Source organism: Chamaea fasciata, unplaced genomic scaffold, assembly GCF_029207755.1.
Source record: "Chamaea fasciata isolate MVZ Bird 193981 ecotype frontalis unplaced genomic scaffold, bChaFas1.0.hap1 SCAF_2, whole genome shotgun sequence".
Taxonomy (NCBI): Eukaryota; Metazoa; Chordata; class Aves; order Passeriformes; family Sylviidae; genus Chamaea; species Chamaea fasciata.
The window spans coordinates 56,116,960-56,142,653 of NW_027094087.1; the positions used below are offsets into that span (position 1 = coordinate 56,116,960).

At 39.8% G+C, this 25,694-nt stretch overlaps 1 protein-coding gene across 5 annotated transcripts in view; it reads right to left on the bottom strand.

Moving 5' to 3' along the window:
- Positions 1–25,694, bottom strand: part of AKAP11 (A-kinase anchoring protein 11) — a 42,940-nt gene extending 17,246 nt beyond the window's left edge. For 2 of the 5 annotated variants that reach the window (XM_066176227.1, XM_066176224.1), the window contains exons 1-7: positions 25,576–25,694; positions 16,878–16,985; positions 11,239–11,355; positions 7,755–7,802; positions 6,224–6,358; positions 5,140–5,404; positions 30–4,686 (exon numbers count right to left, since the gene is read on the bottom strand). In XM_066176227.1, coding sequence (XP_066032324.1) covers positions 30–4,686; positions 5,140–5,404; positions 6,224–6,358; positions 7,755–7,802; positions 11,239–11,355; positions 16,878–16,937 — 5,282 coding nt within the window. In that variant the 5' untranslated portion in view covers positions 16,938–16,985; positions 25,576–25,694. Of the gene's footprint in view, positions 1–29; positions 4,687–5,139; positions 5,405–6,223; positions 6,359–7,754; positions 7,803–10,691; positions 10,844–11,238; positions 11,356–16,877; positions 16,986–25,066; positions 25,110–25,287; positions 25,318–25,575 lie in introns of those variants that run through there. The other 3 variants (XM_066176225.1, XM_066176226.1, XM_066176229.1) reach the window with 3 other exon arrangements.

A 25,694-nucleotide genomic window follows, 5' to 3' on the forward strand; every position in this document is an offset into this window, starting at 1 on the left:
TGCAACAAATAAGAGAAAATTAATATTACCTTATGGTAACTGCCTGACCAATATTAGTCATAGCTGATGTCATTATTTCAGTAGTAAGACTTTCAGCGAAACTGACTCCATCTTGTCCAATACCACTGTCAGCTGTCAGACTTGTGTAACTCAGCTCTCTTTCTGCTTTCTCTACAGCCGCAGTAGCCCCCTTGTCAGAAAACACTGTCCTCTGTTCTACATCAACGTGAATTTTGGGAATATCGAGCTGAAACACTCTTGAGTTTTGACAGGCACCACCCAATCCAGAATGAAGAAAATGCCTCACTGCAATGCAGGGTTCTTGTGCAGGTAGTTGATGGCACATACTTTCTGAAAAGTACCGGTGTTCCTTCATACTGCAGTATCTACAGACAGTTCCAGAAAAAGGAGACAGTTTCTCAGTACACAAGAGCTTATCCCCATTTTTTCTGTTTTCAGCCACATGGAGAACAGCTGACTCTAAACTCATTTCTAGAGTATCATCTGCTATTTTCCTAGCATACTGTTCTATAGCTTGAATTATGCCTTCACTGTAGCCATTTTCATTTATATTACCTGTACTATGATAGAGTTTATGATCTGGGGAGAAAGGACGAAATGTCCTAGAAAACCTTGTTTTAATGATATCCCCTGTGACTTCATCAAAATCAGTCTTTTTATATAGACAGGAATCTGTTAGAGACTTTGGCAAACATCCTCCTGAAATTTTCAGTTTCTTCCTGACATCACAAGTGATACTGTGCGCAAGGGATTCGGAAAAATGTAAAAACTCCATACATTCCGTTCTCTGTGCACCGACACTCCTCTCGAACATTTGGCCTTCACAGCGATGAATGCTGCTTTTCACTTGCTGTACTCCATCTCTATTCCCTGCTTTGATCAGCTCCAGCTTACCATTTACCTGTGCATTTTGCCCAGGAAATGTCTTTCTGCTGTATCTGAATTTGGTTTTTCTAGCAGCTTGCTGCAAGCCCGATTTGATAGACCTGTAAGCAAGTCTGCTGGCGTACTGATCCACTAACAGCTCAGTGTTACCTCCTTCTCTTTTCAGAACCCGGATAACATGATCTGCATACTCGTCAGTTACACTTTCACAGCTCGGGTACTTGGATGTCAAACCTGTCGCGCCTGAACCTTGTAGTAAAGGAAGCACAGATGAATCTCTCTCCCCTGGCCACTGGTCCTGTACTGGCCCACACCATTCTTTTGAACTGCCATCTTTATTGCCTTTTCTCACATAAAAGCAATCCACCTGGCAGTTAACCCGCTTCAACCTCAACAGCTTGCAATGCCTTGACTTCACTACTTTCTTGGCCTCGTTGATGACTTTTCCTGCCATATCACCTGCATAATTCCACAAGGAATTACATGTCTCTTCTGGGACTTTTACAAATGCAGTATATCCACATCTTTTCTTTTGCATCCCTAACTGAACCTGCCTACCAGCTTCTCTTTCATTCATTTTGCCACCTAAATGGGAAGCAGCCATTTCAGTTGCCACTGAAATTATGCGGCTAGCTAGGCAATCTGCATACTGAATTATTTTTGCTGAATGATCCTCTTTCTCAACAGGCATTTCACAATGATCTTCATCTTCACTACTTTCTACTTCTTCTGAAAGCGACCGCATGAGTTTCAGCATAAATTCCTCATTTTCCAAAGAGTCGTGTTCAGTTTCAGATGAATCAGTAGTGGATGGATTGTAGGGTGTAGAAGGTGGTGTCGCAGGCGCAAATTCCTTTGCTAATTCTCCCTTGAGTTTCTTGGACAGTTTTTTTAGGTTCCTTTCAGAACTACCTTGACATGGTACTAGAGGAGTCGGTGGGGGTGTATCGGGCATTAAACAGGTATTTCCATGTTTCAGGTTTGATTTTTCTTCCATCTGCAAAGTACATTCACTGCCAAGCATCTCTGAAGAAAAGCTATTTGCATGCAGAAAACAATCAGTCTGCCTGTAATTCAAAGCTCCTGCTGATAGTCTCTGGGTATCGCTCTTTTTGGAAGGCTTGTTTACACATGTTACTGAACAGCTTCCAGTGTCAGTACAGTCCTCTAGAACATGCCTAGCAAAAGTCACAGTGGAACAAGGTGGGGGTGATTTTGAAGAAAGCTTGTTTCCTTTTTGTTCTGGCCAACAATCTTTAGATTCTAAAAAACACTGCACAGAATGAGTTGGAGCAAGAAATTTACATTGATTATTCAAAGGCAACTCTTGTTGTTCCACAATTATAGAAACATTACTTTGTTTCTCAGTCTCTTGCTTCTTTATCACACATTGTTCTCTTTGATTGGTATCTCTGTAAGTCTGTGAGCTCACATTACATGTTAAATTCTCACTGGTGTTGCATAACACAGTTTTACTTTCTTCCACAGACTGTTTTACGACATACTTGGCCAAATGATCTGCAAACATGCTCTTTCGGGAGTCTTCACCAGTACTTTGCACATAAGGCTTTTTATCTATTACTTTTCTTGTTAAAAAATCTGAATACTCTTCTACTGCTTTTGTTACTCTAGATGAGGTTATGGTTTCATAAGCTTCATTTACTATCATATCTACCATAGTTCCAGAGAAAGTATTAATGCCTTTTGACCCACTTGTTAATTCTGAATTATTGCTCATTCCAGAGCTGCTATTTGTTAGTTTGGTATCATTCTGGTTACAAAAGAGTGATAGAGTACTTTCAGTACTTTGACTGTGATCCGAAGTTAGATAAATATTTCTGAAAGAAGCAACTTCCTCTTCTCTAGTTCTGCTTGTGAAAAATGGATGAGTGGAGTCTTTGAATACTTTAGTACTGTCATCAGCATTTAGAACAGTGGATGCTTTCACTTTGTAAGCATCAGAGGAAACCTGTTGCTGACAAAGAGCACTTCCAGCTAAGGGGACAGGTATTGAACTCACAACACCAGAGGTACAAAATAGAGCTTGCTGTACTGTATATTCCTTCTTGGAGTCTTGGATTGGCTTTAGTGCTACCCTATCATTAAAATTAGGAGAAACTGTGGAAGTCTGTGTTGACTCCAACATACTTTCTGCACTTACATACTTGATATTGTCCATGGAAACACTAATAGCTGCTTGTGTTGTGAAGGTCACATCAACCTGAGATAGTTCAATAAATGCCTCCTGAAGGACAGATTCAGACAAATCTCGGGCATAGGATCTTACCACTTTGTTTTCATAATCAAATGACGAGGGCTGTGCAGTAGGTGTTGATGGATATGAAAACTGGCATACCTCCATGATTCCTTCGAACACAAGTTCTTCAGCAAGGTCTGCTGCGAATCGTGCAACGGTGTTGGTAAATATTTGTTTTTTTACCTGACGCAATTCTTTCAAAGCACCAGTTATAGCTTCACTCACCAAGAAGTTTGCTATGCTGTTAATGGCACGCTCCTTCAATGAGATTGCTCTACGTCTTCCAATCTCATAAAAAGCCATTTGAAAGACTGAAGAAGTCAACCTAGAAGCCAAATGGCAAAGTGCATTTGTGCATGAAGAAACACCTTTTTGAAGGTCTTTAAATGCACTGCCAAAACTTTTTTCAACCAATTCAGCTGCAAATTTTTGAATGCTATCTCTTATCATTAGTGGCTTATGTTTAGACTTTGCATGCTTCTCTGGTTCCTTACTAGTCTTCATTTTGAGATCTGCAGCTTGCCTCCTCTTCTCTTTCAAAGCAACCCTTTTCTGCTTTGAATCATTCTCTGCACACATTCTTTCTGACGAGGACTCAGAAAAAAAAACAGAACCCAGTATTTCACATGAAACGCTGTCAGCATATGCTGAGTAACTACTATAAGCTGCATCATGGTGACTTTGACCTGTCCCATCTCCACCAAGATTAATTCGACACAAACATTCAGAAGAACCGCAGCTCCCTAGGGGGCTGAAGGCTGATGTTCTAATGGGGCTGAAGAAGCCTCCACTCTCTTCCCCTGACGTTTTAACCGGGCGAGGGGAATCCGGGACCTCGAAGATGCTGCTGTATGGTGATTCTGGCTTACGAGGAGTTGGTTTCTTTACATTGGCGGGGAGAGTGGGACGATCAAACTTGAATTTCTGAGGATTCATTGTAACGCTTGCAGAAGACAATTTTTCATGTGCAGTCCTCCTTTTCTGGGCAGGATTCCCTAGGATGGGATCCCTAATAATTTTACAAGAGTTTTCCAAGGCTTGTTCTAGCTCATCAAACTGATCAAAACTATCAAAAAATTCACTCACTTCTGAATCTGAATCCTCTATACCATCTTTTACTACTGGGATTTTTGGCAGCTGAAGTTTTGCCTTCAAGCTTTTTTGATACCCTTCTTCATCTAAAAAGATGATGGGGCTTGGGCTGGAGCAATCTGACTCGGAGGATTCAGCTGGAGAGGATGAAAACAATGTTTTACGTAAAAAACTAACACCTTGATCAGAAGGATTATATGGCTTATAGAAACTCCTTTGTATCCAAGGATCAGAAATTGAGGTTGTAACTGAATTCTTTACTGAGGACAGCTCCTTAAGTCCCAAAAAATCAATCAAAGCAGAAGATCTGGTAGATGATTTTCGATGCGCAGAACCCACAAGAATCTTTGAGTCAACAGCTTCTAAACATGGAGCAGGGATGGTCTGTGAAGCAGCATCTCGATGGTTCTGAGCAGTAAAGCTGCATGTACCTGAACAACAACAACAAAAAAAAAACAGTAAAAAGAGATTGCTTCAAAACCAAGAATTTCCACAGAACTACAGTAAACTAGACAGATTTTAATGGAAACTTCTGGCTTTACTATTGTTGCAAAATGCTAGCTCATCTTTAATGATTAAAGCAATCTTTCATTTTCTTTAAATCCTACTATACAAATCTAATCACTGACAAATTAATGTATTTTTTAGCACACAAAGTAGGACAAGATTTTATTTGATATCCATCTGACACTGAGATTAGAATCTTTGACTTATGAGTTGGTAAGCTGCTGTGAAAGCAAAAAACTAATTTTTCAACTGCATAATATCCCTTTACAAGGCATGATTAATGTAAAAAAATTACAGTTTATTTACATTTACTTTCTTATTAAATCCCAACAGCCTAAATTTCAAAAACCAATTTCTAAAAGTGTGCAAGAGCTTACCAGCACTTAGTATCTTTGAAGGTTCATCTTCATCTAAGTGTTCAAAAGCAGTGACAAAATCATCCTCAATTGAAGAAACTGACTGATTTGTGTCATCATCTTCTCCATGGGTTGTCTCTGTTTGATGATTTTGTGAAGAGTTTATTTCCACTGCATATCTTATGCCTGTGGTATACTTGCTTAGCAAGGTAAATATATAATCAACTTTGATCCTTGGGAATGAAGGAGACAGTCTCATCACACAAAACACTTCAGGAAGCTGAGTCTTGAAAAAGAGAACAAGAAGAAAACAAACACAGCAATCTTCAATGGATTCCTTCAATTTTTATGAAGAGTAAATAATTTTAAAGTATTTTAAATACAAGAAAATGAATTCAACAGTTTGTGTAGACTGATAGCTAGAATGACTTATTTTTTTAAGGTCTGCATTCTGAATAAATCATTGCAATAATGTAACACAACCATGATAACATGTACCCAAGAATCTATTAAAAAATGCATGTTAAAAATTTGTGGGGGAACACAGTATTTCAGAGCATGTTTATGCCGTATAATATTTTAGTTTACGGGATATCTGTTCCTTCGAGGTACCTTTAATCTTATATGCAATGTTTGTAATTGGAAAGAATATAATTAGCATGGTAATAATGGGAACAATACAGGAATAAAAATAATGGAAATTATATTATTAACAGCCTTTATAATGCTTTTTAAAAAAAGCAATCACTGAGTTTTATGAACATCAGACATTCCCTTATTTTTGGGTACCTCTGTTTCAACAAAAAAGTCTGCTGAAGATGAAAGCTATCTGAGCAGAGCAGAGATAGGTAAGCTGAAAAACTTCATATTCCTTCCAAATTGCCAGTGAAAGGGGACTATAGCCTAGCAGAAGCATTGGATCAGCACCACAATTAAATATTTCTTAGGTATTTTCTGTAAACAATACAGCACAGTTTATTTTCATGAAACAACAGAAATTTAATATTAATACTACTGTGGCTAAGGTGGCCCAAAAGCAAGACAGGGTGTAATAAGACTAAACTCTTTAGAAGTTCTAACATGCAAGAAGACACAAAAATTTTACCTGATGTTTCATGACATAAGGTTTTGTCAAGGTTTTCTTTATGTCTTTTAGAAATACAGCCTCATTTTCTTTTAGTTTGCGCAACTGGAACGATTTCAGAACATCTGGAAGCTCTACAGAAACAGCTGCCAACTCCTGATTTTAAATAAAAAACATTGAGAATACAAAATCAAAAAAACAGTATGCAAATGACAATGGGGTTGATTTCATACCTCCTCTAAATCCTAACTGCTGATAATTCTGGTAAAGTTTTTCTTTTCTTCCCTATTTCTTACTCCATCCCCCCACTTACTCTCTCAAACTGTGATGTAAAGCTTGTGTAAACGAGATTTAATTCAGTCCAGACTTGGAAGATGCCTAAAAGTCATAAAGCAGAATCTTCAAAGTGCTGAAAAGCAGCTTCACATCCTACAAAATACCCAACTACACTGACCTCGGCTATGATGGTTCTCAATGGATCCCTACATGCTCTTTGTGGGCTTTATTGGAACAGTGTTCTAGCTCCCTTTCACAAAAACATGAGCAAGACACTTCTTTAACACAACCTTGGACAACTTTTAGACTCATCTAATACAGAAGAGGCTTATGAAAGAGCTACAATGTTTTTTCCAACACTTCAAACACTACTGAAACTCTATGGTTCAAAGCAAATCTCCATAAACCTGTTCTGTCTAACCTTCTCCAAATTCCATCTAATTCTAAACAATCAAACAGTTCTTACCCATACTTGAAAAAATGTCTAGTACTATAATTTGAAGAATTAGCAACATTGATCTAATATGGAACACAAACAGATTCAGAGTTTCTGTTTTACATTTTAAAACATCAGCAAACTATTACAAGCAATTCCTACTAAGATCTAGACAGAGCAGAAACATGGAATTTTACTGTGAACAGGTATGCTATGAATTATACTGATATGTAAATTGCACAGGAAGACTAAATCCTTAACTTATGAAAATGGCACATCATAACCCTCGTAGTTTGCTACACTCCACCTTTTAAAATAATATTTCCTTATCTAAATCTCCAGAATAACATCTTAAGGCATAACCATAATACTGACTCACAAACCCCCACCAGCAATTCACAGCTAGAGGTCAGATCAGTAAAGTTTAGTTTCACACATGCAACTGCACCATATCAATAAGCACAGTTCAACTAAGGGTTAGATAACAAACCAAAATACTGATACACCTAAGGTTTTAACAACAATAAAACCCAGACCAAAAAAAGCACCCACAAAAAATGCAACCAACTGAGGCCCTGCCCACCTAAACACCCCCCCGAGCCCCACAAACAATCATCCTCCCCCACTGCATTTAAGTACAAAGACTGACCCAGGTAACATTGTAAATATATATAAAGCACTGATTATCCTATTAAAATAATTATTTTCAGCCTTTGAAACTTAGGCTTTTAAATACTCAAGATACATCTATTCCATTTCTTGAACACCAAATTTCCTCCAGTTAAAAAATTAGGTGCTACTTAGAAGAAATTTTACAATATAGATAGATATATACTGTACCTGCAAGTGAGTAGTACCCATCTCTTCTACAAAACCTATAAATGTAATCTGTAAAATAAATACACCAGTACAGTCAAGTACAGTAAAGATTCTTTTCTTGTTTCCTGCAGATATTTAAAAGTTAAAAATTCAGCAGACTTTAAGTTAAAGCTTCATTCTACTGCCACAAGCAGCAGTACATGTTGCTCAAACTGTAGCACACAGTCATACATAAAGAATAGTAATGCTATATTATTTGACTTGAGAAAGGTCAGATCAGACTGAAGAGCATATACAACATTGAAAACTCACTACACAGGAATTATTCTAGTGGCTGGTATATACAGAGCAACACATACAAGCCTCATTACATCTGTTAAAATAAAGACAGTTTTGCAAAGACCAGAACTCATCCGTCCTTGCTTCAGGATGGGCACATATAAAACAGTTCCAGTCTAAAATCTGTCCATGCTGATAAACTGCTATACATTTGGATATACTGAACAAAGAAAGCATAACGCCAACATACTATGCAATTTACCATGTAAATTGATTAGCCTAAGGCTAAAACACAACAGATCACTTAAGCCTCATGTTTGCATGCATTGCCAAATAAACAAATCCTAACACAAAAGAATTAAAATGTTCAGCCTTCCACAAAAAAAAAGATCTTGTCAGGCTCAGGAACCTGGAGTACGCCAGAAATATCAGTTTTACCTTAGGTTTTTGTGCTTGTGGACAAAGGAGATATTTTAACACATACTGTCCTTCTCTTCTGTCTACAGGTGTTTTGTACCATTCAACACAAACAGACTGAAGAGAGTCAGCCACTGCTCAAACTCTCTTTCAAATATCAGTCAGTTCTCATTTATTATTTCCCTAACAACAAATCAATAGGCCATCTGCATACTCAAAAAAAAAAAAAAAAAAACCAAAAAAACCACCAAGACACTTATTTTCAAAACAAGGGTGTCAGAAAATAAACTTTGCTTCCATTTTGTAGATAAGGAATTAAGCACACAGGCTAAATACTTCCACTGATGTTTGAAATTCAGTTTTATATGGTTTGGGTTCCATTTTTTCAGAGCACTATGCAATAGACTGATTTTGAAGCCATAACTCATAAATTTGCAGCAGCTACTCCATTTACTCCAAAGAACATCACTATGTTTATATTGATATATATTCACTGGTTCAGCTACCTGCTTGTATATACACAGAATCTCTGTAAGTACAGAGCCAGAAAAAGGAATGGCCAGAATTCTATTTTGTGTTTTGAATATGTCCTTTCCAAGTGTGAGTAAAAAAAACCCAAAACAACCCAATCTTTATTTTCAACTGAAATCATACCATGAAAAATTCAGTCTTGTTTATTTCAGGGGGTCTCATGGTAGAAAAAAGATCTTATGCTTCCAGTTAGCATCTTCTAGCTTACATCCACTTATCCTTATGTCAGGTATGACAAGACCATTAAGGAAATAATGCTCCTCCATAGCATTCCAAATAGCCCCTGACAAATTACACATCTGCAGCACCACATTCACTGTGTTAACTGTGAAACAATCCTTTTTGATCAATGTTAGTCTTCAACTCCTACAGCTTCTCTTAACTCCTACACAGTTCATCTGCACAACATCTGCAAGACCTCTACATTTTTTACCTGTACAGTATGTACAATATGAACTGAATTCCTCTACAGAAGGGGCAAAATATCAAACAATTTAAACTACCTGGGGAAAAAACTAGTTCTCTAAAGAACATTTTGAGAGGCTCTAGAGTTTGTTGCTGCTTGGGTTTTTTTGGCAGTTTTGCTTCAGTTTTTTAATGGGTGTTTCTTTTTTTGTCTTCTTACATGCCTCTTCCTCAAGACAATGATTCCAACCCTTATCTTCTCCCACTGGTAACTCATTGTGAAAGACGGGGCAGTGAGCAGGAGTCATAGCTTCACACAAATGAAGGGCAGTATTACACTGTGAGATCAGCAGACAGATGTCAGAGAGACCACAACACTACTGAGTCTGTGTATTTTTGCCTCAATGACAAGACTAATCTGGATCTCTTTATTGTGGTCAAACTCCAGTTTTCACAGAAAAAAAAGTCACCTTTTAATACCTTGAATATGTCTGAAGTTAGTACATCAGTTCAAAAGTTGGAGAGTAGGCCAAGGAAATAAAAAGGTCATCAGTAACATAAGTCTTTTCTTTAAACTAAAAATAAGTGTATGAGACACTGTAATTGAAGGCTACCTTAAACCATGGGCACAAAGGAAATGATACAGGAAAAACTAAGTTCTGGTTTTCTCAAGACTGAATTCTTCTAACAGCATCTTCCACATAAGTTATCATTTCCTGTACTTTCATAAGGAAAAAATACCTGCTCTGTGACAGGACATTGACCCTCTTACATTTCAACCAGAGGGCTCTTAATTGCTCGGTCTCATAAGGTAACCAAATATAGACAGCCATCTTTCTCCACAGGGACTGTCACTGCAGGCATATAAAACATGGTCCCAGCTATTTGTCAGGTATTTTCTACAAGACAAAAAAACTTTCACAGACTCTAAAGCATGCTCTGCCTGATCAGATAAAGACAAGGTTTTGCTCACACCTCCACTGCATGACCCTTTCTCGTTATGTTAATCTGTCACAGCTTTCCTCCTTCACAAATTCAGTTTCTTGCCTGCTCCCCACACATCTTAACCCGAGTGTACCCATTCAGTTACACAACCACTGGTGTTATCCAGGCAACCCTAACTCATCAATCTGCCTCTTACTACTGCTTATGCAATTATCAGTCTTCCCTAACCATTTCCTCCACTGTCTTTACTTCAATTCTCCCTATCTTAGCTCCTCTGCATGGCCTCTTCAGGTCAGCCTCTCCTCTAAGCTCCTTGTCAGACCTGTCAGCTACAGATTAGAAGTCTTGTAAAACCCATAACACAAGTTGCATGATACATACAGCTTTTACTTTTTTCTTTTCCCTTTGGGGAGTTGTTGTTAGCCTTGTAACTCAAACAATTCTAGTAATTCCTCTTTACAGCTTGAGATTTACCAAGATAATCCCACATTCTGCCAGGTCTACTTCTCTCCAGACCTTGTCCAGCTTTCAGACCATCTGTAATCACATAAAACAAGATCTGCAATTCTGAGGCTTCTATCTGCAGACCTGAATAAAAGTGTTCTGCTACTTTGTTAGGATACCATCCATTCAACATTGATCACAGCAGTGCTCAATAATGCAGTACACCCAAGTAATCTATTTACACATTTTGGTTTTCTAGTTTCACAAATTCTCCAAAGCAGAGAAATGTCACCTTGAAATATCCCAGCCTTTTTAATATTTCAGTGACTAAATTCAAGAATGACAATGGGGCATAAATTTTAAGGCCAGTAATTTGCAGCATTGTTTCTATTTACTATCCTGCAGCTTTCCACACTGTTTCAAGAAACATTGTTTTCTATCATAGCCACAAAATATATATATAAGTGGGAATGTTATGGCAAACCTCAATAAAATTATCTTGTTCTTCCTGATTTAAGCATTCTTCTGCTGATACATTGCATAACTCTTTCCTGCTGTGTAGCAGTGACTTCATAGACTGCAGGATACTTTCACCAAAATTCTGAAAAAAAATGAAAAGAAAAATTAAGAAAAAATGCATGTTCACTTTCAGATACATAGTCCATCCATCTATTCTCTACTTCCCACAAGTTTTGCTACTCTGATTATTATTTCAAATTCTTTTGTACATAAATCACCAGATTTGACATTTAAATTTACTTCAGGACATGAAGCTGAAGCAGGTACAATTTTTCAAGCATTACTTTTATTCCAAATTAGTTTGACATTATTTAAAAACTTTTGAAAAAAAAAAAAAGAAAGATGAGAATACATGGAAAAAAAGAGCAGATGAATCCAAGAAGAAATCCAAATCACATCTATTCCTTGCATTGCAGCCTGTGTATGGAACTTTTCCATCAGCTTTTCCTTAAATAGGATGAAAAGGAATTTTTAGCCAAGAAAGGTAATGGAGGTGGCTTCAAAAGTCAAAGGGGAAGAAAACAAACAAGCAAACAAAAAACGCCCCAGAAAATCCACACAGGCTCTTTCCCATTCCTTTAGGAATATACAACAACTGTAACTTAATCCCATGTAAATACTTGTTGTAACATTTCTTGTAATAACACTTATGGCGACATGCAAGCACCCAGGGATGGCTAAAAAAGGCTGAAGAATCCATGACTTTCTCCCAGAGTAACAAAGCATAGCAGAACAAAAGAATCAACACTATGAAGGCAAATAAGACTACAGAAACACAAAACCTGGTTCACTTAGCTTGAAAAAAAGACAATATCCTCTCAATTGTTTTAGGAAGTCAGCAATCTTTTCTTTGTTTAATTTAAAATTTTCATCTTCTCTAGCAAATTGGAAGGTTAAGAAGACAAATAAGAACATCAGATGGTTAAAAATTATTAACCCAGTAATTATTCTCTATAAGACTGCCCTGTTAAAAAGGACATGAGAAATCAGTGTGTCCCACTTATGACAAGGCATTTCAAATTTTCCTAGCTTCTCAAACAATAGCAGAAGTGCTAGATAGACAAATTTGGACAGAGAATGTTTTGTATTTCTGGTACTCCCACAACAAAAACAATCCCTTTATAGTAAAAAGTGATCTTACATGGTACTTTTTTCTCTGTATAAAAAGTATCAAATACTACTATGTTGAAAACCAAATTACTAGAGCAGGACCAGTGTCACGTGGTTGTGCTCATGGCAACACAAAATTAGGAAACCACTTCTAGAATGAACAGACAAAAGTAAAACATGACTTCAGGATCTCTGAAATTGCGAAAATACATTTCAGAATGCTAGCCAACAAGGCTCAGACTGCCACACTGACAGCCAAGGTCAAGTGACACTAAAGAAGTCAAAACAGTAGCTTTTACAGAAAAGTAACAGCTGAACTATTTCTTAAAGTATTTTAGGCAGTTACTGGGTCATTTGAAAGAAATTAATGAAGTGTTCACCTAATTTCCACTTTTATCTATTCCCTTGCCCCCACATGTTTAGCTACAATTTGCTCCCACTTTGTACTTTCCAAAGAATGCCGTCAGTGCCTTTCTCTGATTCTCTGGATCTTCCAAATTCACAGGAAGCTGCAATACCAATTATTGCTCAAAGACTGCTCTCCAGTTATTCCTTCATTCATCTGGTATAAAAGTAATTCAGGAAGCCAAACAAGTATGTTGAAATGTCTAATTTTCAGCTTCTACAATAATCTAATCAGTCACAACATTCAAAATAGTAATTAGGGAAAAAATACCCCATGACCCGCTTATTTTCTGCAAGCCAACAGTGCTTCAGTTTGAGAAGGGATCGTTGTTATCCTCAAGCTGGCTTTTCTAAAGCTACAAACTATTACACACACCTTCTTTATAAACAATAACCTTTCCGTACTTTAACACGTGAAAGGCAGAATGCATAACTAGGAACCAGAGCATGGTATGAGGAACCACTGAGGTGAAGGACAATTCAACATTTTGGAGAATATTGCATTGAAGTAGGAGAAGAAGAAAGATGAAACAACTGGAAAAATCTCCCTAAGGTCTGGAAGGACCAGCATACAAGACTATATGCAGGTCTGGCAGCCCATGGTGGCACTATGCAACTGAAGAGAGAAAATATCCATAGCTAAAATGAGGAGGAATGAAGTGACATATGTTTTTCAGATCATATTAATGAATATTAAAAAAACTCAAAATGTGAAAATAATAACCATATGGAAATTAACATGCACGCTACACACACAGAAGAAAAAATCCCATCTATCTGGACTTCCATAGATAACTTAAATATATGAAGAGTTAACAAAACCAGATAAAGACAGAATTCACTAAAAGAGCTGGTTTTGGAAATGAAGACTTTGCCTGGGTGAAGATAATAAAGAGGGGTTTTGAGAATAGTTGATATAGGTCTGTAAGCAACTTCTTCAAAATTTACATTGAGACTGATGTCAAGCATCATCATCATTAATAAACTTAATGTGGAAAAAAGTAAACATGAAATGGAGACTCCTGGTAATTTGAAGTAAGCAGATGTCACCAGCTAAGAAGGAGAATAACAAATCATACAGGAAGAACTTGCTCAGCACCAGTGTTTTAAAAAACAACCATAAGAAAGATAAAGATTTGTCCTTAAAGACTTAAAGCAAGCTTTAAAATTGAATTGTAAATTCACAAGCTGTGAAATAAAAGACCTTAGCTGACTTCTTGATCATGGCATAACACTGAATGAACAGTCAACATGATACTGCACTCAAAATAGCAAACATGCATCCTCTAGTGAAAGAACTGACATCAGAGTCACTGAGAAGGACATCCTGTGTAATTGCACATACAGTATTATCCACATGCAAAAAGAAGATTAACTAACAACATGCACAGAAAGTAGGACTATGAAGGATAATCACTGGAATGCAGAGGCTTTCATACAGAAGCAGACTAAAACCTTAGTTTACACTGTTTCCAAAAAACTAGGCTAACAAAGGACAGATCACCAATTGTAAAAAAATAAGGGTGAAAATCAGCAAAAGAGAAGAAATTATTTAAGCAGAAGAATAAGGATATCATGAACAAACAGGTATAAATTTGCTGTGAGTAGCTTCAGCCTGAAATTCAGTCTTAGTAATTACCGCCGTGTGGTTCAAAAAGACAAAACCAGCAGTAGGTGTGGGGGGAGGTGTTTTAAAGCCCTCATTAACTGAGATCCAATTTCAGAGAAATCCTCTATCCAACAGACAACAACGTAAATTCTCTCACAATCCCAAACTAGGAGAAGCAACTACATTAAAAACTGAAAACTAGCAAGTTCCCAAGACTATCAGCTCAGTTTAGGTAAGGACAAGAGGTCATCTTCAATGAAAGGATGTAATTTTTTTTTATAACTAGTACACTTCCAACGTACATCAACATACGGGCAAAAAATACCCAACCAACCTACAAAGCTCTACTTGGTAGGCCTCTAGGACTTGGTACTCTTTTCTCACAGAAAATCTTGCAAGAAATCCTATTTCATTCACAAGCACAGATTTCAAATTTACTAAGTTCCACCAGGGGAAAACCAGAAATACCGTCAAGGTGCTCTGACACAAACAGTAGAAATCCTTGCCACACCTCTAGCTCAACTGAGCAATTCGAAGATTTGCATTGTTCCAGCAAATCGAGAAGTCATTATCAACAAATCCATCACAGTACATCACAGGAGATATTTGGTCTCATGAAATGTTTTAAAAAACAACTGTTTTCTAATATTTCAAACAACTTGCAAGATGCCACAATCTCTCGAGAAATGAAGTGCAGTGCTGGGCTGTCACGCATCCTCTGCACTTAAGTAACAAAGCAGCTCTTCCTGATTTCATCTGCTGGAAGATTTAAAGGGACTGAATATTCTGAGGTAATTTTGTAAAAATAGAAACTAAGGCTTTAAATATGCATGGCATAACCGTGCACTGACTTTAAAGAGCTACTACTGCAACAATTGCTGTTACTGGTGACAAAGTATTACTAAGAGGACAGGAATCAGACTGCAATCTTCCGTGAATCAACAGAAGGTGAAACACAGTGCAGTACTGACCACCCTACTGCCTCGCTCCATGAGAATGAAAGTTCCACACCATAATCTAAATAGACACCTCACAGGTAAACATCAAGAGGAGGCAGCCACAGATCAAAACAATGGAGTCTGGCTGCAGGAAAACGCAGAATTCTGCAAAAAGGGTTTAATTAGTGTTTCTAGAACCACACAGTCCAGAATGGCTTATAGCAATTAAGGCAGCAGTTCACAGAGGTAATATTTTAAGCAACTATTAGAATCAGTGAGGAATTACTGGCCACTGTCATTATTAGAAAGATGCTTCTGTATCCCGCAGGTCTAAAAACCTGGTGGGGCAGGGAGGGTGATATTTGTTTTGTTTAGTAAATTGAAACAGAAAAACAAATAAAAGGCAGATTTTAAAAGTCCTTTAAAAGTAAGCTTATGTTCAGGTTAAGGATGCAAAGTTACTTGACTGTAGTTGAAGATCTCTATTTGAGCTGGGCAGTTCTCATTAACCAATAAAATACAAGGTTTTATACCACGTGTCTTAAAGTGAAGGATTATCACCCATAATTAAGAATTGCTTAATATATGGCAGTGAACACTCCGTGTCAAGACCTGGAACAACTGACTACCCACCTGTCTGTCTCCTAACACGCTCCTCTGCTTTCAAACAGGACATATACCATAGACACTGTTTCTTTAAAACAACAAAATCTGCACAGGAAATAAAATAATGCAATCCTCATGTGATAGGATGAACCTTGCTCAGTTTCTCCTCTTACGGTTGCAGCAACTTGCAAATAAGGAAGTTATTAATAACCAAAAAAGACCTAGAAAATTACTCATCTGTGTTTAACTACCTAGAGAAATATGATTAGAGAAATAATTTTTTGCCTTCAGGATAAACTGCAACTTCTGTTTCATTAAGCGCTTGTAGAAGTTCCAAGAAAACTTTAGGAGCAGTATTTATGTTCTCCAAGTTAAAGTGACAATATTTAAAAAAAAAAATAAACTTAATTTAATATTAGAAATCCCTACTAATACCCTTTGTAAGTACTAGACATATTTTCTTCTTCACCAAGGCACTTCCTAAATGTTCATGCAAACACAAGGATAAACCATCCAAGACACCAAGATCTAAAGATATTACAAACCCTAACACAGGCTTCACAGAATTCAATAAGACTACATAGTCATATTTTAATTTATTACCTATAAACTCAAAAAATCTGCTCTAAAATAAAAGTTATGTTGTAATAAACAAGGTGAATTCTAGGAAATTAATAAATCACAATTTTATCACATCGTCTTGAAAGACAAAAGCACCCTTTCCTTAAATTATGCTGTCTCTCAGTTCAATTACACTAAATATACCAAAATGCAAAGCAAAAGCAATTTCTGTGCCTCCTTGAAATGTCAAACAACCAAAATTAAAACACAGTGAAAAAATCGCCACACAAAAAACCCAAATAAACCAGTTAACTTGCTTCATTATTAGATCAAAAAGCTCTGAAATATTTATTTTATTTAAATACAGATAATTACCTTTTCAACAGATATTCTTGATTTCATGCGATTGCCCTGAGCCCTGGTGTACATGTCCATGACCTTACCAGTCTTGGTATTCGATGAAAGACGTCAGCTCAAAATTGCCTACAAAAAACATTTATATTTGATTACTTTATGTTTATCCATTCAGTTCGCATCCACTCTAAAAATGCAAGTAGACAAAACAAGAACCAGTAAAAGCAATTAAAAAGCATTTTAAAACTGGGAAAGATTAAACAGCACACCATCCATACTGACAGCTGCTTTTATGAAAGTACTGCCTTAATGACCTTCAAAACCAGGCATGAAATACAGAACACAGACACTTAACAATAAGTTTCCTAGTTTTCCTTTAACTAGAATTTCAAGGCTGCACTGGGGGTGGGGAGGAACATTACACGAAATATTGTTTCACTGTCACTCCTATGCTGGCAGGTTTTTCAGTGGGTTCCTGTACAATAGAACACACTGCAACCACCCTTTAGCAATCCTGGGAGGCAAATGCACAGCTCACGCACCCAGCCCAGACATGTCTGTCACCCTGAGGTGCCACAGGCTAACGTGGATCATCACTCTCATTCCCTGGTTCCACTCTGGGCAGCCCAGTCTCTACTGGCAAAACACAGCAGACAACATGCATTTACCAGCACTCTCAGCTGAGAAGGTCACAAGAGTTTCTGCTCAAGTCAGCTGCCCTTATTCATCCCAAGTCTAATTCTAACAAGAAGATAAAAAAAAGCTATGAAGGTATTTTTTTCAAGTCTCCCTCTTTAACCAGCAGCAATGGATCCAGCTTGTTTCATTCATCTTTACATTCACCAAAACAGGCAGCAAACAGAGTGTAAATAAAGACAGAAAGCATGTAGTAAGCTTTTAAGTTCTATGCAAGTTTTAATACTTCATCTTTTCCCATGGTCACACAATTTAATCAGGAAAAAGAACTCCTACACTATATAAAATAAACCAGGCAAGCAGCAAGTGCATGCAAAAATGATTGCAAAGATAAAGAAAATGAACACCACCGTCATCAGAGTATGGGTCTTCACAACTGACCAGACTGGTTTTGTCAATCTCATCACACATTTAACCTTTAGATGGGAAATAAAAGTTTTATATGGGCTTGGTCTTGAGTATAAGTCATTTAAGTAAGATCAGTAGTGTCGTCTGTAACATGGAAGTAACTATTCTTAATCTTCCTCCACCCCAGCACATCTAAAAGTAAAGCTTCTTCAAGAATTCAATAGCAAGAGATTATTATTAGGTACATCTATTCACATTTCACTTTGACTTCTGCTTTCCTACACAAGATGAACTTGCTGGATCTTAGAGAAGAAGTTACACTTAGGCAAATAAATTGCAACATTTTCACTCTAGAGCACAACTCTCAACTGGATGTCCGAAGTTTGGAAAATTAAAACAATTACATGAAGCAGCTGTGGATCATACAAGAGCATGATCCACAGATTATATATAGAATGTATAAGTATAATAAATACAAATAAAGAATTCATTTCATAATAAACTATGGCAAGAAGACTAAACACAACAATGCTTCTGCTAAAATTCACGTGTTTAAAAGAAAAAAAAATCCGCAAAACAGTATGGGGCAATAGAAAGAAATTCACTTCACCTGCCCCTACTGCTCTATCCTAAATGCTAAACCAATAAAAATCCAAACCATATGGGGAAACACTTTAGACACTCCTTGTCCTAAGAAAAGCCATCTAAAGAAAACGTTGCGTTTTCACACAGGTACTTCAGCTCTACATTTTAGGATAGATCCCTCCTTGCAGCAATTTTAACAAAGCCCAACATAGCCCTCTGCGGAGATGACCTTTTAACCCTGTTGGGTGCTGCAGTGTTTACTCAGGTACAGTAGTTCACAGTTACACTGTAAACTGCCTTCAGCTTAAGTATTTTCCTGTGTCATCTGCTACTAAACGCTCCAGACCTGAACATCAACTTGTAGGGTCCCCTACCTACAAAACAAACAGACTTGCAAATCACTGTATGAAGACTCTGAAAAATGCTGGACAGAAACCATACAGATTTATCACCATAACACCAACATATTTTGTCTTCTCTGCATCCTGTCCTTCAGTACTTGAATAATACAGGTCCTAATATTTACACCTATATTATACCACCTACAGCATCTCTGCCCTCCATCATGATTTTCAGAGAATCTGAAGGGTCACACTTGTCCAACAAAACAGCAAAACCTGAAGGTTTTCTTTTTAATATTTAAAATTATTATCCATTTTCAATACAATAATGGTCCAATCACGTGAGAAGTACACAAACGTTAACACTAACTGAAAAGGAAGTGAAAGCACTGACAACAAAACAGCCTGGAAATTGCTCATTTGTATAAATAAAACCTACCGTTTAAAATTGCTTTTACTTCTGGATACTGAATTTGACTATTAAATTTAATTTCCTCCTATTGTTAATTCAAAAACGGAATAAATGTCAGAAGCATCAGATATAAGAGGAACAGGACTTTCCTGTTACTGAGTAACTATCGTCAGACACACAATAAAAGGGAAAAAATTGATCACACAACTAATTAATGTTTTTAGCAAGTTGGATCACCTTAAGTGCACACAGCATGGGCAACATACAAGAGGAGTTAGAAGTCTCTGTGCTGCTTGGAAGCTACAACTTAGCTGCCATTCCTGAAACTTGGAGGGAAAAATCCCACGGCTGGAGTGTGGCTGTGGATGGCTACAGGAATTTAAGAAGGAACAGGCTAGGAAGGAGTGGCTGAATGTTGCCCTCTTACACAAGAAATGGAAAGAGTGTGAAAAGCTGTCTCTGAAGAACAGCCATGAGCAGGCTGAAAGCATATGGCAAAAGAAACAGAACAAGGTATCAAGAGAACCTGGTGGTTGTTCCAGGGAAGCCTGCTGAGGAAGCCTTCTTGCTCCAGCTACAGGAGGCATCCCACTCATAGGCTCTTGTCCTGCTGGAGGCCTTCAACCACCACAAAATCTACTGAAAAAGTGCACAGCAAGCTATTTCAGGAGAAGACTCCTGGAATACATGAAGGATAGCTTCTTAAGACACATAACAGACAATCCTGACCAGAGGGGATGCAACACTGGACCTGTTAGTCACCAACCTAAGTGAACTAATCAGCGACGACAAGCTTGGTGAAAGCCTGGGCCATAGGAGGCACACAGTGATGGTGTTTGCAGCCCTGAGGGACAAGGAACAGGCAAAGAGTACGACCAGCATCCTCAATTTTGGAATAGCACACTTCTGGCTGTTCAAGGAGCAAAATCCTTAGGACCCCCTGGGAAACTGTCCTGAGAGATATGGGAGCAGGACAGAGCTGGCAGATCTTAAAGGACACTCCATAAAGCCCAAGAGCTACCAATCCCTGGATGTAAGAAATCTGGAAAGGAAGGTAGGGGACTGGCATTGCTGAGTTGAGATCAAGCTAAGAGCAGCTGAGATCAAACTACAGGGCAAGCAAATGAACAGGCAGCACAAGCAGGGACAGGTATTCGGGGAAGAGTACAAGGACGGTGCCCAGTTTTGCAGGGATGAGGTCAGAAGGCCAAGGTGAAGCTGAAGCTGAACTCGGCAAGGGGTGCAAAGAATAAGAAGGGCTTTTACTGTCAGAGGGAAATGGAAGGTCAAAGAAAATGCACTCCCACCGATGAACACGACTGGCAAACTGGTAACAACAGATGAGATGACTGAGGTACTCAGACGTGAACAACTTTTTTGCCTCAGTCTTCACTGGCAACCTTTCTTCCCACACCTCTCCAGAGGATGGACTGGGGGAGCAAAGAGAAGATCAGGTTTGTGACCACCTGAGGAACCTGAATGTACATAAGTCTGTATCACCTGTCGTGACACATCCCAGAGTTGTGAGAGAATTGGCTGATGTAGTTATCAATATCCATCATATCTGAAAAGTCATGGCAAGCAGGTGACTGGAAAATGAGAAATATTGTGCCCACCTTAACAAAGGGTAGGAGGGCAGATCCTCAGAACTACTGACCTGTCAGTATGACCTCTGTGCCTGAGAAGATCATGGAACAGATGCTCCTAGAAGCTGTGCTGAGACACATGGAGATAGGGAGGTGGTTCAGGACAGCCAGCACAGTGTCACCAAGGACAAGTCCTGCCTGACCAGTCCACCGGCCTTCAGGTGACTGCATCGGTGGACAAGGAAAGAGCTGTGGATGTCCTTTATCAGGACATCCACAAGGCTTTTCACACAATCCCCCAAAACATCCTTCTCTCCACATTGGAGAGATATGGATTTGATAGGTGGAATGTTTGGTGGATAAGAAGCCGGCTGGATGGACCCATCCAGAAGAGAGCAGCCAACAACTCAATGTGCAGATGGACACTGGTGACAAGCAGTGCCCCTCAGCAGCTCCCTGCAGGACCAGGGTTATTCAATATCTCCATTAATGACATCGACCAAGTGAATCAAGTGCAGCCTCAGCAAACTTGCAGACCACACCAAGCTGAGTGGTGCGGTTGACATGCCTGAGGGATGGGATACTATTCAGGACCTGGAGAAGCTCAAGCAGTGGATCCATATGAAGCTCATCACATTTAAGAAGACCATACTCAAGGCCTTGCACCTGGGTTGGGAAAATTTCCACTATCAATTCAAGCTGTAGACTGAACTGATTAAGAGCAGCCCTGAGAAGAAAGACTTGGGGGTGGTGGTGGTGAACAAGAAGGTGGACACGACCCAGTAACGTGTGAGTGCAACCCAAAAAGCCAACCACATCCTGGGCTGCACAAGTAGCCAGCAGGGTGCTTCTCCGCTCTGGTGAAACCTCAGCTGCAGTGCTGCATCCAGCTCTGGGGTCCTCAGCACAGGAAACACATGGACCTGCTGGAGTATGTCCAAAGGAGGATCACAAAAATGATCAGAGGGGTGGAGCATCTCTGCTGTGAGGACAGGATGGGAAAGTGGGAGTTGTTCAGCCTAGAGAAAGCTCTGGGAAGATCTCACAGAAGCCCTTCAATATTTAAATGGTGCTTATAAGAATGACAGGGACAAACTTTTTAGCAGCACCTGCTGTAATAGAATAAGGAGGAATGGATTTAAACTAGAAGAGGGTAGGTTTAGATTAGGTACAAGAAATCTTCTACAATGAGGGTGGTGAGGCATTTGACACAGGGTGTCTGGAGGTTGTAGGTGCCCCATTCCTGGAAACATTCAAGGTCAGGCTGGACAGAGCTCTGAGCAACCTGATCTAGTTGTAGATGTCCTTTCTGCCTGCATAGTAACTGGACTAGATGGCCTTTAAAGGTCCCTTCTAGCCCGAAGAACTCTATAAATTTATAAACCCATTTTTCCACTGATTTTCTGAAGAGCACGTAATAAGCATTTAGCTAGCTTTTCCATATACATGTATCCTTGTTTGAATATATGTAAGGAACAAAATTAAATAATCAGCTTAAGGAAATCCAACAGGAAATTTGCCATGTATTTAATCTCTTTGTGTAAGTCTATCCCATGCCTAAATTTACTTTAAGTCAGTGTGTATTGACAAACCTTAGTTAGCAGAAAAGAAGAAACTTTATCTTTTTTCTGTAAATCCCTTCAATTGCTATAGGGACATATGTGGACATATGCACACCTATGTTAAACACATACGGGTTATGACAAATTTGAGCATTATATTTAGAATATATGTAATATGACCTTATTAAAATTAAATTTCACATAAAAGATTCTAGGCAATGAAAATAGTATATCTGTATTATGTTTTAAAAAGGAGGTGTTTTTAGTAGTACTAGAGCAAAAACAGACATCTTTATTTAAAAAAAAGACTTTTCTTTGTCTTCAGTGCACAGAATCAGCCTAGAGAACTCTGATGATGATTTTCAAAAGCCAGGCTTAATGAAACACTGCGTTTTGAATGATTCATTCCAAATATGAAATATAAAAATACCTTAAGAACAACACTATTTTAGAATCATAAAATCATCAAGGTTGGAAGAGGCCTACAAGATTATCTAGTCTAACCACCCATTTCCTCTGGTTCTCTCACTGCAGGCACAGCAGAAGAGACTGGTCCCCACCTCATTATACCCTTGTTTCAGGTGGTTATAGAAAATGATGAGGTCTCCCCGAAGCCTCCTCTTCTCCAGGCTAAGCACCCTCAACATATGTGTTCTACACCTTTCACAAGCCTTGTTGCCCTTCTCTAGATGTGCTCCAGTGTCTCAATGTCATTTGGGAAATGAAGGGCCCAAAACTGAACACAGGATGCAAGGTGTGCCCTTATAAGTGATGAGTACAGGGGGACAAGCCCTGCCCTGGCGGCCACACTATTGCTGATCAAGGCCAGGATGCTATTGGCCTTCTTGGCCACCTGGGCACACACTGGCTCATGTTCAGCTGCTGTCAACCAGAACCCTCAAATCCCTTTCTACCAAACAGCTTTACAGCCACTCTTCCCCCAGCCTGCAGGATGGAGTGGGGCTGTCATGACCCAAGGGGAAGACCCAGCACTCGGCCTTGTTGAACCTCATACCACCGGCCTCAGCCCAGTGATCCAGCCTGTCCAGGTCTCCATGCAGAGCCCTCCTACTCTCAATCAGATCAACACTCCCATCCGACTTGGTGCTGTTGGCAAATTTACTGAGGGTGCACTCAATCCCCACGTCCAGATCATCAATAAAGATGTTAGACAGGACTTGCCCCAGAACTGACCCCTAGGGACACCACTGGTGACTGGCCTCCAGCAGGGTTTAGCTCCATTCACCACCACTCTCTGTCTGGGCTGGATGTCTCTGGCCCAGACATCCAGCCAGCTTTTTATCCACTGAAGACTACTCCCATCCAAGCCATGAACAGCCAGGTTTTCTAGGAGGATGCTGTGGGAGATGGTGTCAAATGCTTTACTGCAGTCAAGATAGACACGATCAACAGCCTTTCTCCCTCATCTCAGTGGGTCACTTTGTCATAGAAGGAGATCAGATTGTCACGCAGAACCTTCCTTTCGTAAATCCACATTGGTTGGGCCTGATTCCCTGGTCGTCCTGCATGCATATTTATAACCTTACCAAACAATTACTATTAAAAACCAAAATAAACAAGTCTGCACTGACAAGCAGGCATAATAGTCTAAAGGATCCTTCTCTTTTTCTCATTTTTAATGATTTATCAGTTTCACTTATCAGGTCGGCAGTCTTGAAAAAGTCAGGTATGAAACACAAGCTGTCTTAACCACAGCCAGACCCACACGAGCAAAATACATCAGAAGCAAGCAAAATACATCATTTATGGTAAGCATTAATGACAGGCTGGGTCTTCTTTCTCTTGCTGGGTTTTAATTCTCTTACACTTTATTTCTGTCACATAGAAGCAGCAATTTCAAAAGAATCAATCATTTTCTTTTCCTAGATCATCGCCAGCAAGTCGACACCCACAGTTTCCCCCCAGCCCTGGGTCTCAATTCTCAAACACTTCCTGTGAAAAAAAAGTTACTTGATGTACTAGGGATATCCATTGGTCTGTATTCTGTGGCTTATGCAATTAACTTTAAGTTTCTGTACTTCAGTTTGTTGTGTATTTTGTACATAACAGAACCATACCAGGTAACGGGGGGCTATTATTTCCTAAGCTGCAGCATTTTCCCAAAAAAGCTTATTCCAACCTAGAGAAAATTTCACCAGATTTCACCAGATTTAGTTCTCAAGGATTAATTATAGGTGGTATGTATCACTGAAGTCTAACTGTACGATTCTGAAATAATATTACAAACGTGAAGCCATGTAACACTCTTCCCAAGTGTAACCTGGATAAATTTCGACCATTGTTACAATTTATTTCAGTGTCACTGATCTTTTCCTGATACAATGTGAGCGGGATTTTTTCCTTCCTATCTCACTCCGGCAATACATCAGAGATAAGAAGGTGCAATCTTTAAATACACTTCGGGTCTACAGTTCACCCTTTTTTTCCCCTTTTGCTATTGGATTTTTTTTCTTTGTTATGAAAGCCAGAGAAAAGTACTTCGGTTGCAGTAAGAAAGCCAAAGAGAGCCTCTCGAAAGAGCCAAGAAAGCAAACGAGGAACGCTCCTCGTTCCTCCTCCCTTGAGGGAGAAGAGGAACTGGGAGGAGGACGTGTGCCGGGAGGGAGGGAGGGCGAGGAGACACTTTTACAGCGAAATGCTGAGAACAGGCTGAACTTACTTAACCCGTGCGCACCGACCACAATCCAAACAACGCAGAAGGGAACGTAAACTCACGGAGCCTCCGTGTACCGACGCCGACCGCAGCAGCACGAGTCAGTCAGTGCCCAGCCGAGACTGCGGACGGACAGACCCGGCCCACGGGGGCACCGGGGGGACCTGCGATCGCGAACCCCGCACGCTGGGTCCTGGAGCCGAAGCGATGCGCTGCCCCCTCCTCACCTCATGCCACCCCCGCGCTGCGGTCCAGGGGGCCCCGGCCTCGCCCCCGGCCCCTCCAGGTGACGGGCGGGGCCCGCCGGAGCTGCGCTGCCCCAGGGGAACGTTCCCGGAGAAGGGCGGCGGAGGATGCGCTTCCCCGCGCCTCCCCGGGAGCCCCCGGGCCACCTGTGGCAGCGAGCCCCAAGTGACAGGCCGGCGGCGGCGCCCCGCCCTGCGCCGGAGCTCCCTAGCAGGGCGGCCCGTGGGGGAGCGGCCGGAGGCGGTAGAAGAAGAGCGGGCGCTCCGTACCTGTGGCCGTGGCTGTGGCTGTGACCGCCGCCGCCTCCTCAGCGCCCGCCGCCCGCGGCCATGGCCCCGCAGCGGAGCGGCCCCAGAGCGCCCGACCGGACCCGCCGGACCCGCAGCCC